The 14,927-nt window shown below is 35.0% G+C and overlaps 1 protein-coding gene across 11 annotated transcripts in view; it reads left to right on the forward strand.

Annotated features, from left to right (window-relative positions):
* ABCC9 (ATP binding cassette subfamily C member 9) overlaps positions 1 to 14,927 on the forward strand; it is a 154,938-nt gene that overhangs the window by 23,781 nt on the left and 116,230 nt on the right. For 10 of the 11 annotated variants that reach the window (XM_045873770.3, XM_045873768.3, XM_045873767.3 and 7 more), the window contains exons 5-6: positions 894 to 1,035; positions 6,785 to 6,906. In XM_045873770.3, coding sequence (XP_045729726.1) covers positions 894 to 1,035; positions 6,785 to 6,906 — 264 coding nt within the window. Of the gene's footprint in view, positions 1 to 893; positions 1,036 to 6,478; positions 6,542 to 6,784; positions 6,907 to 14,927 lie in introns of those variants that run through there. The other variant, XM_045873773.2, reaches the window with a different exon arrangement.

The following is a 14,927-nucleotide window of genomic DNA, read 5'->3' on the forward strand; positions in this document are numbered from 1 at the left end:
CAAGTGGAGTTGGAGTGAACATTGTCAAAGGGGAATGGTGGAGGAAAATGTAGACTGTTCACCTCTAACATTGGCTACTTGAGTTAGTGAAAGATCATAAATAAATCTCAAAGAAGCATCAGGCATAAGGAAAGCTTGCTTTCAAGAGTTTACAGTGTAAATTCTAGTACAACATGTTATATGTAACTAGTCTTTCCATAATGAAGTTCATTTGGGAACAACTAAGACATGAATCAATTTTCTTTTCAAAGAATGCTTCAGGAGCCCCATTAGTCCTTACAGAAATTCCTTCCTGCAATATTTCGAGCACAAACCCCGATTCATTCTTGAAGTATGTGAGGCTTCTCTACAAACAAAACATTTCTTTGAGAAAATATCACTACCACTGTTGAATAGTGCTGGCCCAGTCATAGGTTATAATTTTTCTCACATGATACACATTTGATTGAGTTGACTCAACTAATGAGTTCTACATTTCATTACCAAATATGGCTCTTTTCATTAGTCCCCCCACAGATTCCATGTTTTGAAAGATTTTAGACACCAAATTGCTTTTATTAACATCATCATTAATTTGGTTTCCTCTTAAACGAATCAGGGACCTCTCAGTAAGAGCTCTGATGAGCATGAGATAACCATGTTGTCACCCAGAGTTGGCCTTATTCTTGAGCAGTGCAACAAATGTCAATGTGTTAACCTAGGCAGTCTTATAAAAATTCATTGAAATGGAATTGTTATTTTTTTAACATAATGAAAAAAGACCAGGATTTTCATTGCTACCCTAGAAAGCACCTCTCATTCCTCTTTCAGGAATCTTCCATCCCCAAATGATATCACAATATGCATTATTTCCATGATTATAATTAATCCTTTTACTTTTCTATTTTTTTCAGGGTGGGGAAGTCAAAGCTCAAAAGTACAAATTCATCATAACACATGGCTTCATTTTCCTGGACATAACCTGAGATGGATTCTTACATTTGCTCTTCTCTTTGTGCATGTTTGTGAAATAGCAGAAGGCATTGTTTCTGACTCGTAAGTGATTCAACATAGTTAATACGATTACAACTATACTAGTGAGTATATTGATATGATTGGTACTTAAGAGCATACCAAGTCAGGCTTAACCCTTCAGTTATAACTCATTAGGAACAACAGCTGTCACTCATTTTATAGCAGTCCTGCTTATCTGTGATTTCATTTACCCATGATCAACCGAAGTCTGGAAGCAAATGGTCCTCCTTCTGATGATGGGTAGTCAGAAGGTCAGTCTACTAACGCTGCATCACAAGGCCTATGCCATTCACCTCACTTCATCTCATCATGTAGATATTTTTCTCATCTAACATCATCACAAGAAGAAAGGTGAATACAGTACAATAAATTATCTTGAGAGAGAGGGAGTCACATAACTCTTACTACAATATATTGTTATAATTATTCTATTTTATTATTATCAGTTGTTAATCTCTTACAGTGTCTAATCTATACATTAAACTTTATCATAGGTATGTATGTATAAGAAAAACATAGTATAGGGGCGCCTGGGTGGCTCAGTCATTAAGCGTCTGCCTTCGGCTCAGGTCATGATCCCAGGGTCCTGGAATCGGGCCCCATATCGGGCTCCCTGCTCAGCGGGAGGCCTGCTTCTCCCTCTACCACTCCCCCCTGCTTGTGTTCCCTCTCTTGCTGTGTCTCTCTCTGTCAAATAAATAAATAAAATCTTTAAAAACAAAAAACAACAAAAAAAGAAAAACATAGTATATATAGGACTCGGTACTATCTGTGATTTCAGGCATTCACTGAGGTCTAGGAACATATCCCCCGCAGATAAGAGGGGGACTGCTGCATTTGATAAGCATGTGTTTTGTCTGTATTTTTGTGTTGCCACGTAATTTCTCTGATAACAAAAATTCAGGTCTCTGTGACTTATGCTTATTCATGTGCTGTTTCTTTGTTCCTTCATCTGTGTAGCTCTTGCAGAAAGTTCTCTCCTTTTAAACATTTTGCTGTTTACTTTACCTATCAATGTAAGTATACATAGAAAGATTGTCTATATTGACATATAGCTCAAATAGCTATATATTTACATATAAATATATAACCAGTTCCCAGAGTTTGTTTTATAAAGAAGCAAAGATAGATGAGGCAGGCATTAAAGAAGTCTGAGAACCAGTGAGGATGTAGCCACAAATTGAGGCAAAACACAACTGTTTTAAAATCAAGATTTGCCATAAAACCCATATTTTTGAAGGAGTTGAAGGAATTTTGTCATTCTTATAAAAGAAGTTTGCATTAAGCAGTTAGAATATAATGCATTCTACTTATAAACCTGAACATAATGTGGGAAAAATATTTTTATCATGTATTAACAAAAAATAGGAAATAATTTTGATAAGCAATATCAAATAAGAGAATTTTGATTATGAAATTATGCTAAATAGTGCACCATCAATTAAAGAACTGATATGAAAAGTTCTTAAGAGTTTTTAAAAAGAAAGCTCAAAAATCATTTTTCTTTTATTAATAGGGACCTCCCCTGACATCTGTTTATGTTTTTCTGTTGCAGTTAATGAGGAATGAAACTTCTGAGCTTTTGTTATGGAGCCAACTATTTTGTAATGTTTTATGACAGTTCTTTGCATGGATGTGCACGTCTTAGTTTCTGATAAAAAGAAAAATCAGGGACTCTGTTGATATTGCATGCCTTCAAGCATTTAGAAGCTTGATTGGCTATTATCTTATTGATTACTGTTTAAAACCCTTTGGTGTATTTGTATTCTATTGTATTAACATAGGCAATTCTAGTTTTTGTTTTTAATCCCTTAATATACAAGCTGACTCTGTGTGTTTCTGTGTGTATGTATAAGATGGATCAGTCCAACATTTCCTAAAAACTTGACACCATGTAGGCAAGAATGTCTCCTTCTTTCCAGCCTCATGATTGTTGTATAGATTCAGTCAGAGACTTAGAGGCTGGGCTAAGAAGGGTGAAGACATATGCTAACGGCAGAAACTTGTTTTATAGTAGTAATGATATAAAAGGCCCATCCTGAAATCAAGTAGAAATGTACTCTTGATTTGTGTTACTCCCTCCCATTCCTTAGCTGCAGACTGCTGACTGCTTCCCCTTAGTCTTTTATTTATTTGTTTGTTTATTTATTATTTTAATTAACATATTATGTATTATTTGTTTCAGGGGTACAGGTCTGTGATTCATCAGTCTTATATAATACCCAATGCTCATTACAGCACATACCTTCCCCAATGTTCATCCCTTACCCTTTTTATCCAAGCTTCTCAAAAATCATTTTCCAATGATTCCTGAACTCCAAAATTTAGTTTACTTTCTTGCTTGCCTTATCCTATTCTGGCAACTGCTTGTACAAGAATGCCAGTGAACATTAAAGACACTTTAATGAACAGCTTTTCTTCCTTATCATACTTATTACATTCGACATTGCTGATCATTGCTTCCTTCCTTCTTTTTCTTTTTTTTTTTTCTCATTAAGGTTTTGTTTTATTGGGTCTCAAAATTCTGTGACAGATTTTTGGTCAAGTTGTTTCCATTAAAAAGTACTGATTTTAAAAACTAATAACTTAAAACTGCCACACACACACACACACACACACACACACACACAAATGGTCCACAAAACAAAAAAACAAATGGTCCAGAAAACCTTCCTTCTTTTTCTTTAACAAAATATTTATGAACTATTCTTTGCTGAAAATGTAACATATGCTCATTATAATTAGTGAAACAATGCAAAGACTTTCCTAATTGAATATTTGATTTTCTTTTTTAGTAATACAAATATTAAAGCTATTCATTTTTCTTTTGAAACATCCTTACCTGTTTTGCACAGATTTTTGTTAAGAAATGTCCTCTTTTTTATTTCTATTTAAATAGTTTGTGGTTCTTCTTTAGATACTCTCCTACATCTAGGAATCATTTTCAGTTTGCTTTTTAGTCTAATATGATTGATTTATTAGTAGATCATATAATTGGTTAAACAAATACCTTTTAGGACTCATTAGCATTTCCATTTTAGTTAAATATTTGATTATTTTATATGGTTTTAATGAGAATTAGAAAATAATATATTTGTTTTGTTGGAGACAAAATTTTATTGAGTTTACTGATTGGATTACCCAAGTTTTACGTGTTGATTATTTTTATACTATTTAATTCATCAAATTCTAAAAATGTGTATTAAAGTTTTCACTATTATTATGTTTTCATTTCAGCTTTTATTTTTATCATTTTGTCTTTTTTGATATTATTTTTTTTGTCCTCCATGATGAATGCATTTTGATTTTCTTCTTTACTTTCTGAGTAAAGATTTTCTGCTATAATGGGATGTGTGTGCTTCTACCAGAACCTCGAGGTCTGCGAGTCACACTCTAAAAATAACAGAGCTTAAGGGAAAGAATAGGGTTGGGACACCACTCAAAACTTGTGCAGCTTTGTAAGTAGACAACTAACAATATAATAGCAATCCTAATAAAAAGACTAGCATGGTTAAAAGACCCATGAAATCCCTAACAAAGAAATGCCACAATAAGTATAAAACTTTACTGTAGCTGTTGCTATCTTTATTCATTCCTTACTATATTGTCTTCCTTAATGTTGTTTTGTCATTTTTTTCTAACTTCTTGAATTGACTACATAATTTATTTATTATAATGTTTTCTCATTGAATATGTTTAAAGTTAGTTATAAACTTTCTTCTGAGTATGGTTTTGACCACATTTATTTATAGGCCTTGATAGGTAGTATGCTCATTTTTAAATTTCCTAAATATTAGGCAAGTGATTTTTAAAATTTTTTCTTTGGTTCCATAGTAAAAGAATACTGGAAGCATTTCTTAATTTCCGTGCTGATGAAATATTTACTTCCTACTTTTTCTTTTTGACCATTTTGAACTATTTCTGGGGGGTGTTGTATACCATATGGACATGGTAACAAAAATGTGAAAGTACCACGATAGCATAAAAGCTGGTTTAAAAACTACCCATCACTCCCCAGAAATAGTTCAAATCACTTGCCTAATATGGTGTATATCACTGGTCATGTTCCAAATCTCTGCATACACTGGGCCTATTAGACAACTCCCTTTGCATGTTTAATAGACACCTTCACGGTCTGCATGGCCTTGCTGGAACTTACTAGCTTCTTTTCTCCAAACTGCTCATCTTCTTCAAGACTTAAGTGGTTACCCACCATCCACCTAGCCCCCTTGGGAATTATTCTTTATGTCTCCTTCACCATCACCCTAAAACCCTAACACTATTAAAGTCCTGTCCATTTTAACAATGAATATTTTCCAGATGTTGTATTACTTCCTTGTTTTTGCTGCCAAAGCTTAGTTCAGGCTTCCATCATCTCTCACCTGGCCTATACCCATAATTTGCTAACTGCTTTTTTTTCCTTCTATGTCTCTTTCCTCTCCTCAGAGGCACACACTACCTATCAACTCCATCATCTGTGTTATTACCAGATTGATTTGTCTAAAACCCCCGAAAATCTGACCATACCACTTACCTGTTAAAATATTTCGATTTTCCAAAAGATTAGATTCCAGCTCTTTACCATGTCATAAGAGCTTTTCACCGTGCATCCTATATGAAACTTTCTATTTGAGAATATTAAACTACTTGGAATTTTGAACATGTCACACAGTTTTGTGCTCCTATGTATTTACACATTCTGTTCCCTATTTTTAAAGTGCTCTTCTACCATGTTCCTGACTAGTGGATTCCCTTTCATATTTCAGTTTCCACCTTCCACCATATCTTGAAGTGTCTTTCCCAAATGCTCCTCCTTCCCGCACTCTCAAACTAGTCACTCTCTATACCTTTTATGTACGAATGTATTTAAGTAATTTGAGAAAAGTTAAATGTTTTACTAGGTGGCGTTATTAATGTAAATGAGTTGAGGGCTGTCTACCATGCAAATCTGGTTTTGTCATGTTTCCAATCCATGTGAAGCTCTCTATTGCCCTCAGAGTGAAATCTAATCCCTTTTCCATCATATTCAGTTGCGTGTGATACACTGAAACATGTCTGGGTCCTCTGCCTGGAACCGTCGGCCTTCTTCCTCCTCTGGGTAGCATCCCTTAGTCTTAGGGCCTCAGTGCAGAAGTCGGTTCCTTCACAAAGCTTTCTCTTCCTCAGATGCTGGCCCTGCATGCGCTTATAGTCCCTTCACCTGTGTGATCATTTCCTATTTCCTATTGTTATCCCCAGGAGACTCTAGGGCTTGTGACCCCCGATACTCTATCTTGTTGTGTTCACTGTTGCATCCTGACATCTAATAGTGCCTGGACACAGCAAACACACGTGTGTTGAATGCATCAATGCCAATGGTGAAATCACTAAGGGCCATAAAGTTTAGGAAAACTATCAAAGGAATAAATGTACTTTTCTTGTACATTGGAGTTCATATCCATGTGGTTGTTTTCTGTCGCTTTAGGTGTTAACTTATTTCAGCAGTTCTGCCCTTCAGTAGAGGAGACGTTCCATGTTTGCTCTTGTTGTGAGTATTTAAGGGCTTGTTTAGCCATGGTACCCGGTCCTCTGTGTCGGGGATAAATCCTTCTGGCGGAATTATGTCTCCCAACGTAGTCTTCCTTTGCATTGTTCTCTTAGCAACGACTACTGCATTCTGATTTTAAGTATCTTATTTGTAAGAGAAAGTTTTAATGGACAATTTGGAAACAAAGTGAGAACTGTCTGGAACCTTCAGCTCTAAACACTGATTCTGTCCCGCTCTCCGTAGGCGGCGGGAGTCGCGACATCTCCACCTCTTCATGCCGGCTGTGATGGGATTTGTCGCCACTACAACATCAATAGTATATTATCATAACATTGAAACATCAAATTTTCCTAAATTACTCTTAGGTAAGTATGATCAAGTGTCCTCCTCCTTCCCCAGAGCTATTTTTCTTTCTCTTTCTAGTAAACGCTGGGGCTGGGACTGGGGAGCAGGGGAAAACCACAATAGTTAATTCTTCTATAGTCTACTGGTGAATGGGGAAGATGAAGATAAACTGAGTGCTCTGGGCTGTGAAAACTCTCTTCCCCCAGGACATCCATCCTCCACTAGATGCCCCTCGTGATGTGTTGGTGTGTGGCAGGGGGACCGGGGGAGGGGTGTGCTGGCCTTCTGGCTTGCAGAGACTCTACTCTAAGAATTGAGCCCTTGCCCGGTCCTGCCCCAGGAGCAAGTCAGTGCATCTAGCTCTCTGCGTTTCTGCCTCTGTCTTGGGATCCTGAGGCATTTTCTGAAGGTCCCAACTTTTCAGCGATGCTGCGGCAATGTCACATTCTTCATAGCCCTGTTGCCCAGGCATGGGGGACCCAGTGCAGCAGAGTCTGTTTCGCAGCGTGCTGGAAACTGTACTGTCCTGAGAAGCAGTGTCCTCAAAGCACGGCCCCTCACATCTGCTTCATGCCTAACCTTTTCTTTTTCAGCCTCTCTTGCCTCTTTGTCCTGTGGAAAATAAGAGGCTATCTAAAGTGTTCTAATTTTATTTTTGCCTGCCATGGTAATAATATCGCTTATCCCAATTAGTTGTATTTAATACTCTGACCAATCCTTGCATTCCGTGGTGTATACTTTTACAAAGAGAGCTAAGATGAAGGTGTAGAACATGGATCATGGCTGGGCTTCAAGGCCTGTAAATATCCTAAAATTGCAGGCAGAGTCTTGTGTGTTTGTGTGAATGAACACTTACAATTTTGCAAAGTACGGAGAGTGCACTTGATTGTTAAATGATGAAAGTGATGTTGATTACTGATATAGAAATTTGGAAAAGTAATAATTAAACCACACAGATATTTTATTTGCTTGTCCAGAAGACATTGAAATTTAAAATGAATTAAAGGAAAATACTGAAATTTTTTTTTAAAGATTTTATTTATTTATTTATCTGAGAGAGAATGGGAGACAGAGAGCATGAGAGGGGGGATGATCAGAGGGAGAAACAGACCCCCCGCTGAGTGGGGAGCCCGATGTGGGACTCGATCCCGGGACTCCAGAATCATGACCTGAGCCGAAGGCAGTTGCTTAACCAACTGAGCCACCCAGGCACCCAAAAAATACTGAATATTTAATTCTGTGTTGCACCACGTTATGTGATTTGGCAAAGGCAATCTAAGTACAAACAAGTAGACTGGGTTAAATATCAATTTAAAAGGCTTGTCAAAGTCTGAATTATCTTAAAAAAAAAAGCTGTTTAGTACAACATGAAAGGCAGATATTATCAAAGAAATCTTTTTTTGAAGACGCTAAGAAAAAAGAGTGAAATTTTTAGCAGGCAAAACCAAAAAAAAATACATATGTACTGTTGGAAATCCAATGTTAGACATTTAAGTTTCTGAAAAATTGATGATGAATAAGATATAAGTTATAAGATGTAATTAGAAGGGAAATGTGCATTTTCATAATATTTTGAAGGAGATGTGGTCAGAAGCTGGCTGTAGATAGAAGGCAGAGGGCACAATTAGATCATACTGCTGGAAGGACTTATGGAGATAAAAGATAGTCTAAATTTCTCATTATTTTAGGAGAGAAATATTTGGGCCTAGAAAAATTACATTTATTTTCAGATTACAAAACTAGTAATTTTGTCCCAACATTATATTATGAACATCACCAAACATACAGAAAGTTGAAAAGAACCAAGTGAATACTCATAAATACCTAATACGTAGATTCTTTAATTTCTGTTTTATTCTATTTGTTTGATCACATTTCTGTATCTTTCTATCCCTCCATCCATTGGGCTTATTTTTTATACATTTTAAAGTAAATTGCAGACATTAATATACTTCACCTCCTAATTATTTCAGCATGCAAATCATTAACTAGAGTTAAATTTTTCTACAGTTGTTTTTGTGAGATAAAATTTACCTGTTGCGATTCATCAGTCTTACACAATTCACTGATGAATCACAGACCTGTACCTCTGAAACAAATAATACAAAATATGTTAAAAATAAAAAAGATAGTAGGAAGGGAAAAATGAAGGGGGGGAAATTGGAGGGGGAGACGAACCATGAGAGACTATGGACTCTGAGAAACAAACTGAGGGTTCTAGAGGGGAGGGGGTGGGGGGATGGGTTAGCCTGGTGATGGGTATTAAAGAGGGCACATTCTGCATGGAGGACTGGGTGTTATACGCAAACAATGAATCATGGAACACTACATCAAAAACTAATGATGTAATGTATGGTGATTAACATAACAAAAAATAATAAAAAAATTTACGTGCTGAAGTGTAGAAATCTTAATTTGCTGAATACTCACACCTGTCTAACCCTATCATGCTATAGAACAGTGCCATCATCCATGAAACTTTTCTTGTGTCAATCCTCACTTTCATCTCCACAGAGGCAAAAATCTAATCTGATTTTTTCCCCATCATAGATAGGATTTGCCTGTTCTATATTTCACATAAATTGAATCATGCAGTATAAATTCTTTTGTGTAATACTTCTTTCTGTCAGTGTGATTTTTTTTGAGGCTCACCCATAATATAGTATAGATCAGTATTTTGTTCTTGTAATTGTTGGGTATTATTCCATTGTATAAAGATTCCCCAGTTTTCTGTTCTCTTGACAATAATACCTGGACTATTTCCAGGTTTTGGCTATCATGAAAAAATAGCTGGTATAAACATCCATGTGCAAGTCTTTCCGTGGCTATATGTTTTTTATTTCCTTTGAGTAAATATCTAGGAGTGGAATTGCTGGGTCATAGGGTATATAGGTAAATGTTAATATTTTGTTAAGAACCCACAGGATCTTTTCCCAAAGTGGTTTACTTTACATACTCGCTAATAATGTGTAGGAATCCCAGTGTTTCCACATGCTCACCAACATTTGATGATTTGATCTTTCTAATGTAGCCATGCTGGTAGGTGTGTACTGATAATTCATTGTGGTTTGAGTTTGCATTTCCCTGATGGCTAATGATGTTGAGCACTTTTTGATAAGTTTATTAGCCATTTGTTATATTTGTAAAGTAGCTATAGCATATCTTTTGCCCATTTTTTATTGGGTTACATTTTTATTATTGAGTTGCAGGAGTACTTTGTATATACTAAATATTAGTATGGCATTGGATATATGTTTTGAGAATATTTTCCTTCCAGTCTGTGGCATGCATATTAGGATCTTTTGGTGAGCAGAAGATTTTAATTTTGATGTAGCATAATTTATCATTTTTTCATGCATAATTATTGTTTTCTGTGTCTTAAGAAATTTTTGCTTCTGCTCAAAATATGTTTCCCTCATATTCTCCTGTTTTTTGTTTTTTTTTTAGGAGCTTTATAGTTTTAGTTTTTATTTTTAGGACTGTGATCCATTTAAAATTAATTGTGTATATGATGTAAGGCTGGTGCCAAGGCTCTTTTTTCCCAAATGGATACCCATGTGTTCCAGCAGCCATTTGTGGAATAGACTTTCCATTTCTCATTAGGTTGAGTTGGGACCTTTGTAAAATATTTGAATCAAATTAACATTTTAGTCTGATCTATTTCTCCGCTCTGTAGTTTCTGTTCCTTTGATCTGTTTGTGAGTTTTATGAGATTATCATTCTGTCTTAATCTGATTACTATTGGTTTGGAGGTCTTGAAATCATATAGTGTACCCATACGACTTGTTTTCTTTGCTTTTCTCCCAAGATTGCCTTGGATATTCTAGTTCTTTTGTATTGTCATATATAGTTAGAATCAGGTTGTCAATTTCTACCAAACAAAAAAATCTCAGTAGGATTATGATAAGGATTGCACTGAGTGTTTAGAACAATTTGGAGAATTGACATCTTAACAATATTAAGTTCCACAGTCTGTTTGTTCTTCATTTACTTAGGTCTTCTTTCATTTCCCTTAGCAAAATATTTTGAGGGTAGAGGTTTTCCATGTCTTGTTAAATTACTAGCTTTTTTGTTTTCCCACTGCTATTATAAATAGAGTTGTATTTTAAATTTCATTTTCCAATTGCTTCTGTCATATATATAAAATACAGTTGATTTTGTATATTGATCTTATATTTTGAAACCTTGGAAATTTACTCATGACTTCTAATTATTGCTTTGTAGGTTTCTTGGCATTTTCTATATACACAAATCTATCATCTGAAAATAGAGACAGTTATACTTATTTCTTTTTGAACTTTATGCTTTTTTTCACCATATTGCAATAATTAAGACCTCCAGTAAAATGCAGAATATACATGGAAAGTGTGAAATCTTTGTCTAATGCCCAATTTTAGGGGAAACATGGTCAATATTTCATAATTAATTATAAAGTTAATTGTAGGCTTTTCATAGAAGACCTTTATCAGGTGAGTAAGTTTTCCTCTATTCAGAGCTTTCTCAGAGTTGTTTTGTTTTTTTTTTAAATCATGAATAGGGCACCTGGGTGGCTCAGTCGTTAAGTGTCTGCCTTCGGCTCAGGTCATGGTCCCAGGGTCCTGGGATCGAGCCCCACATCGGGCTCTCTGCTAGGTGGGAAGCCTGCTTCTCCCTCTCCCACTCCCCCTGCTTGTGTTCCCTCTCTCTCTGTGTCTCTCTCTGTCAAATAAATAAAAAAAAATCTTTAAAAAAAAATAAAATCATGAATAGATGTTGAATTCTATTAAAGATTTTTTTTTGCATCCATTGGGACAATTAGATTTCCATTAATGTGCTGAATTAATTGGTTGATTTTTCAAATGATAAAGTAACCATGAATTCCTGGGCTATGTTACACATGGTCATGATATATTATCCATGCTATATATTGCTAGATTTTGTTTGCCAAGTTTTTTTAGATCTATGTTGTGAAGAATATTGGTCTGTTATTTTCTTGTAATATCTTTGTCAGTTTTTCATATGCTGGGTTATACTGGCTTTTTAAAATGAATTGGAAAGTGTTCTCTATTTCTCTATTTTCTGAAAAACATTGTGTGCAGTTAATTCTATTTCTTCCTTAAATGTTGAATAGAATTTATCAGTGAAATCATCTGGGCCTTTTAACAAAATGAGGATTTTAAATTTAAACTTATTTCTTTATTAGACACAGACTCTTCAGAGTATGTCTTATTATGTCAGTTTTGGTAAGTTACAGGTTTCAAGAAATTTTCCCTTTCATCTAAGTTTTTTTTATTTATTGTCATAAAGTTGTTCAAGGTATTCCCCAATTATCTTTCTTAAGTATGCAGGATATGTGGGGATAATTCTTTCATTCCTAATACTGGTAATTTATGATTTCCTTCTTTTCTTGATCTGTCTAGCTGGGGACTTAGTAATTTTCTTATCTTTTTAAAAAAATCAACTTTGTGTGCTTACGTTTGTTAATTTTCTCAATTATTCATTTTCTCTTTCACTGCTTTCTACTCTTATCTCTATCATTTTCATCCTTTTATTTATTTTGTTCATTGTTCTTCTTTCCCTAGCTTTTTTTTTTTTAAAGATTTTTTATTTATTTATTTGAGACAGAGAGAATGAGATACAGAGAGCATGAGAGGGAGGAGGGTCAGAGGGAGAAGCAGACTCCCTGCCGAGCAGGGAGCCCGATGCGGGACTCGATCCCGGGACTCCAGGATCATGACCTGAGCCGAAGGCAGTCGCTTAACCAACTGAGCCACCCAGGCGCCCTTTCCCTAGCTTTTAAGATACAAACTTAGATCATTGTTTTTGGATCTGTCTTTTTTTCTAAAATAAATATTTAAAGCCATAAATTTTCCTTAAAGTATTGTTCTAGTTGTAATCTTTAAAATTTTAGTATGTACTATTTTTATTATAATTTAGTTCAAATACTTTCTAATTTCCCTAGTGATTTCCTTTTTAACATGCAGTTAATTAGAACTGTGTTGTTTAACTTCCAAGTATTTGGAGACTTCTGGATATCTAATTGTGTAGAAAGTCTCAAAGTTTACCTTCATAGTCTCTGTCCCTGGTGTTCACAACCTGTATAATCCTCTACCCTTGAATGTGAGTGGGACATGTGACTTGTTTCTAGCCAATAGAGTATGGCAAAGATGAAGACACCAAATCAGGTGAGCTTCTATTGAGACTGCAGCCCCACTCAATGCCTGGCTTTTGCAGTCTGGTGAGACCCTGAAGCAGAGAACCCAACTGATCCATGCCTAGACTCTTGATCCATGGAAACTGTAAGATAATAAATGTGTTTTGGTATAAGTTGCTAAACCTGTCATAATTGGCTAGCAGCAATAGAAGATCAATACACTTATTGTTCTTTTTTGTTTCTTGTTTTTGTTTTTTAAATTTAATTAATTTATTTAAAAGTTTTAATCTTTATTATTCATTTATTCATTTGTTTATTTTTATTTTTTATTTAAATTCAATTAGCCAATGTATAGTACATCATTGTTTTTGATATAATGTTCTTGTTCTTGATTTTTAATTTATTTTCATTGTGAACTGAGAACACACTTCATATGATTCCTTTAATTTATTTTTTCTTGTTTTCTGAGTATATGTCCTATGCTAGTACCATGTGCACTAACAAGAATGTATATTCTGAAGGTGTTTGGGTATTTGGGTGTATTTTTATAATATTAAATATTATATAGCCTTGTAAATATCAAACAGCTCAAAGTGGTTGATAGCGTTCAGATCTTCTAAATCTTTATTATGGAAATGTGTATTTTTTTATTATTGTGTCTCTAAAAAATTGACCCTTTGTCATTATTAAGAGTTTTCAAAATTTCTGATAATACTCTTTTTTTTCAAGTTTTTATTTAAATTCCAGTTAGTTAACATACAGTGTAGTATTAGTTTCAAGTCTACAATTTAGTGATTCAACACTTACATACATCAGCCAGTGCTCATCACAAGTGCACTCCTTAATCCCCCCACCCAACTCCCCTCTGGTAACCATCAGTTTGTTCTCTATCGTTAAGAGTCTGTTTCTTGGCTTGCCTCTCTCTCTCTCTTCATTTTCCCTTTGCTCATTTGTTTTATTTCTTAAATTACACATATGAGTGAAATCATATGGTATTTGTCTTTCTCTGACTGACCTATTTCGCATAGCATAATACTCTCTAGCTCCATCCATATCATTGCAAATAGCAAGATTTCATTCTTTTTTTGTGGCTGAGTAATATTCCATTGTGTGTGTGTGTGTGTGTGTGTACCACACCTTCTTTATCCATTCATCAATTGATGGACACTTGGGCTGTTTCCGTAATTTGGTTATTGTAGATAATGCTGCTATAAACATCGGGGTCCATGTATCCCTTTGGATTAGTATCTTTGATGATAATATTCTTTGTTTTAAAGTCCACTTTATTTGATACTAATGTAGCCTTTCCAGATTTCTTGTGTTTACTGTTTTCATTGTATATTTTTTTTATCTACTTACTTTCAATCTGTTTCTTTATATGTAAGATGAATATCTTTTTAAAAAGATTTTATTTATTTGAGAGAGAGAGAGTGTGTAAGCATGGGGAGGGGCAAAGGGAAAGGGAGAGAGAGAATCTTAAGCAGACTCTGTGCTGAGCACAGAGCCCAATGTGGGCCTCTATCCCAGGACTCCAAGATCTTGACCTGAGCCAAAATCAAGAGTCAGACGCTGAACAAACTAAGCCACCCAGGTGCCCCAAGATGAATCTCTTTAGGTAGCATGTAGTTGCATGTAGTTTGGTCTTTTTTTTTTTTTTTTCTAAATCTATTCTGACATTTTCTATTTTATGCTAGAACAAGATAGATGATGAGCTTATATGCCAAAGTTTCAGTTCTTTTTCACTAAGGAGGCTGTGGCCACCTTTAAACTTCAGTAACTTCAATAAGTTTTGTACAATGGATTGTCTCATATGTGTTTCAGATTTCTTCTTTCTCATCCCATATTAATTTGTACTGACCTTTATTCAAAGTTTGAAGTATACTGGACCTTTGATTTCTAATAAAGTGT

The sequence above is a fragment of the Mirounga angustirostris genome, unplaced genomic scaffold (assembly GCF_029215605.1).
Source record: "Mirounga angustirostris isolate CCGP_5_RB_7025 unplaced genomic scaffold, mMirAng1.0.hap1 SCAF_5, whole genome shotgun sequence".
NCBI lineage: Eukaryota > Metazoa > Chordata > Mammalia > Carnivora > Phocidae > Mirounga > Mirounga angustirostris.